Genomic DNA, 4,127 nt, shown 5'->3' on the forward strand with positions numbered 1-4,127 from the left:
ATCTTTCTCCCGCGGAGCGGCTGGTAGTTTCGAACTGCTGACCTTAAGGTTCGCAGCCCGATTCGTAACCACTACGCTACCAGAGCTCCTTGCCATTCCCTTTAAGCATCCTTAAAACCTTATATGCTTTATAATGGTTTGTCCATAAATTACTAGCCCAATACCTTTTCCTTCAAGGGTACAACTAACTGAATAAGGTATTCCTAAGGGTCAGACAAGGAGCGTAGTGGTTACGAGTTAGGCTGCTAACCTCAAGGTCAGCAATTTGAAACTACCAGATGTTCCACAGGAGAAAGATGAGGTTTTCTGCTTCTGTAAAGATTTATAGCTTTGGAAACCCTATAAGGGGTTGCTGTGAGTCAGAACTGACTCCACGGCACATAACCACCACCATCATCAAGGGTCAGACAGTAATCAAAATGTTTTTTATTTGATAAACCTGGATTTGAGAAAACAGCTGGAACCTAAGGTGGGCTTTCTGCATCCCTCCCCCCATTCATGGTTGAGCAGCTGGACTTCAGGGCTTCCCTCCTTCCCCACAAGGACAGGACATGTAGAGAGGAGGAGGCTGCCCAGCAGGCTTAACTGGTTCCGAAAATCTGAGAATGAATGGAAACCTTTACTCCACTTTTAATGATAAAATACATTATCCCTCCCTCTATGGGAAAAGAGCACTGGTGTGGCGCTGAACTCTTAACCTAATGATGTTTATGAGTCCTGATGTGGTGCTGTGGGATAATAGGCTGGACTGCAAAGTTGGTTTGATCCACAAGGTTGGCGGTTCAAGCATACCAGCTGCTCCTCGGAAACCCTATACAGCGTCGCTATGGGTCAGAACTGACTCGACAGCACTTAACAGCAACAATGATGCTTAAGTTGTTTCTATGTACTTTGCTATTGTAAACAATGCTGTGCTAAACATTACTACATAAAGATGTTCCTGCAAAATTGTTCATTTATTTTTGAAGGGTAGAATTCTAGTGTAATCTTTGAGTCAAATTGTATATACAAGGGGGCTTCGAAAAGTTTGTGGAAAAATTCCATTGTGTTTTCATTACATTTTTCCATAAAGTTTTTGAAGCTCCCCTTGTTCGTTTTTAAAAACTTTTTATTGTGAACCGAGTGAAAGTTTAGAGAGCAGATCATCAGTTTTAGAGTCAACAAATCTTAGACTACATCGTTTTCTCTCAATGATTGCAGTCCTCTTATTGACATCGAGTCCCATTTCCTCTCTGTCTCCACTCCTCCTCTGGCCCAACCTCTTCTTACACATTTAGATTTTGATTACTGTTGTTGTTAAGTGCCATAGAGTATATGTATAGGATGACCAAGGAGGAGCTGGTGCGCTTGAACTGCTGACTTTGCGGTTCAATCCGAACTTGCAATCCAGTGCACTAACCCACAGTGCCACACCAGGACGTTGTTGGTGTTGTCATTGTTACGAGTTACACTCTCCTACAATAGTATAGGCGAGTGACCATGTTACCACATCTTAACCAATCTTGAATATCAGATTTTAACCTCTGTCTGACTGATAGTTATGACAAATGAGGACAGTACCTTATTTTCTCAAAGTTTGGACCATTTATATTTCTTCAGAAATTGCATTAATAATCTTTACCATTTACCTTTTGAATACATTTTTAATTTTATGCCCCCAAATGTTACTGCTCAGTCTTTTGTAAAGTTTTTAAAATGTGGTAACCTATCTTGGTTTATGTTGTTTGTTGTTAAGTGCCATCCAGTAGGTTCCAACTCATAGTGACCCTGTCTAGGGTTTCCAAGGAGTGACTGGTGAGCTTGAACCACTGATGATGCAGTTCAAATCGACCTTGCAGTCCAGTGCTTATCCTACAGTGCCACACTAAGACCCCAGTGTTGTTGTTGTTGTTGTTAAGTGCCATCGAGTTGGTTCCAACTCACAGTGACCCTATATAGGGTTTTTGAAGAGTAGCTGGTGGGTTTAAACCATTGACCTTGAGGTTAGCAGTTCAGGGCTTACCCTACAATGCCATACCACAACTCCCAATTTAATCTACTAAATATTCTTTGGAATTCGGTTTTCCCACAGGGTAGACTAAATAAATGATGCCCTGTTGGGAAAAGGATCAGTGACAGAAACAATGAATTCTGATCCATACCGGAAAAGTCTTGTTTCTGAATCAATTTCAGTTAGGAAAAGAAAGGTTCAACGTTGGAGTTCTTTAATGTTGGAAGCATAGTATAAGTAGCATTTCTTAGTCCAGGTACAAAAAAAATGAGAGCTATCTTCCCCCATCTTGGAAGCAAGCAAATCAGCCACATACTATACCTGGGATGTTATAATCCAGATCTCTATTGCGGTGTGTGACTCCCACGCCTTATCCCTCCTCCGCTGTGGTTTGTTTTCAGGAAGAAGGTATAGAAGAAGTAAGAGAGCTGATCAAGGTTTCAGAGGAGGCTCCAGAAGAGAAAATGAAGACGGTGCTCAGTGACTTCATCAATCAAAGCAGGTAACAGGAGTAACAGCCAGCATAATGGGGTGGGGTGCTCAGCATCTAGGAGAGCAGCTCTTCACGACCTTGGGAGCATTGTTAATTTTACATGCAGTCAGATTTCACTTTGTGATGTTGTATCTTTATTTTGTTCAGTAGTTGAGCAGGCACTTGTGAGCTAACCATGACTTCCTGCCACTTAAATCACTAAAACAAGTGGAAGGGGGAAGGAATGAAAAGAAAGGGAAGAAAGGTTTACTATAGAGACTTTATGAAGCAAGGAAAATGCTAGAAGTGTTCATGACTACAAGTGTTCATGACTACCATGGTACTTTGCTTTTGGTAGGCACTCAATAGACATTCCAGAGGATAGGCCCTCAACCTCAAGGTTGGTGTGAACTGCAAGATCAGTGGTTCAAACTCACCAGCTGCTCCTTGGAAAACCCTATACATGATCACTATGAGTTGGAACCGAATCAATGACACTCAACAACACACATTAGACAATTAGATGAAGTTATATCAAACTATATTAAGTAGATGTTTTCTTGTAACATGTTAATAAGCACCAATAATGACTTACTCCAGATGATAGATGATAGATTAAAAATAGGGTACATAATACTATCACAAATTACTCCCAGAACTCAGTGGCTTGTTACAACACTGTTTCTTATTTCATGGTTTCTGTGGGTCCAGCATTTGAGTATGGCTGAAATGGGTCCTCTGGCTCGGGGGTCTTATGGGTGACATGGGGATTGTAGGCATCTCAAGACACTGGAAAGGTTTCAGTTCTTCACTGGCTATTAGGCTGAGCTCGTTACTAGTGGTTGGCTGGAGGGCACCCTCAAATACTTATCAGATGGATTTCTCCATAGGACAGGCAGCTCACAAGATGGCAGCGGGCTTCATCAGTGAGGACAAGGAAGGGAAGCAAGATAGTACTGACAGTTTTTATGATCTAATTGTAGAAGTGGCATCTCACTTTTGATAGCTTTTATTAGTTATAAGGAGTCCTGGTGTGGCACTGTAGGATAGGCACTGGACTACTAACCACAAAGTTGGTAGTTCAAACCCACCAGCCACTCCTTGAAACCTTACACAGTGTTGCTATGATTCAGAAGTGACTCAACGGCACTCAAACAACAAATCCAAGTCACAATCAGGGGAAGGGATTGTACAAGGCCACAGATACCAGCAGTAGGGGACCACTGGGGACATCGTAGAAGCTTCCTGTCACATAAGGAAACACTTGAGCTAATGCTTGAAATTACTTAGGTCAGGACTTAAGCAGAATAAGAATATGTCCCAAGGGAATGAAAGGGAAGGAGGTGGAGAGTAATTTGATATAGGGCAAAACCCAGTAGATAAAAAGTAGCTACATTCTGATCTGCTTTATACATTCTATTTTTTCAGACTTTCAGCTACCCAGTCTTTTAAAAAAAGAAAAAAATACATGAAGTTTTATTCCTACTATTTTCTTTCAGTTTTCATTATAAGAATGGTGTATGTGAGTGCTACACTGACTGGGAAATGTGAATACCACCTGCCATTCCCTTTGTTGTTGTTGTTGTTAAGTGCCGTCGAGTCGGGTCCGACCCAGAGCGACCCTGTACAGGGTTTCCGAGGGTGTAAATCCTTACGGGAGTAGAA

At 41.7% G+C, this 4,127-nt stretch overlaps 1 protein-coding gene across 1 annotated transcript in view; it reads left to right on the forward strand.

Moving 5' to 3' along the window:
- FER1L6 (fer-1-like 6 (C. elegans)) overlaps positions 1–4,127 on the forward strand; it is a 152,086-nt gene that overhangs the window by 43,719 nt on the left and 104,240 nt on the right. Inside the window, exon 14 of the mRNA XM_006830693.1 lies at positions 2,392–2,492. Within this exon, the coding sequence (XP_006830756.1) occupies positions 2,392–2,492 (101 nt within the window). The remainder of the gene's footprint in view (positions 1–2,391; positions 2,493–4,127) is intronic.

The sequence above is a fragment of the Chrysochloris asiatica genome, unplaced genomic scaffold, assembly GCF_000296735.1.
Source record: "Chrysochloris asiatica unplaced genomic scaffold, ChrAsi1.0 scaffold00001, whole genome shotgun sequence".
NCBI classification, from domain to species: domain Eukaryota; kingdom Metazoa; phylum Chordata; class Mammalia; order Afrosoricida; family Chrysochloridae; genus Chrysochloris; species Chrysochloris asiatica.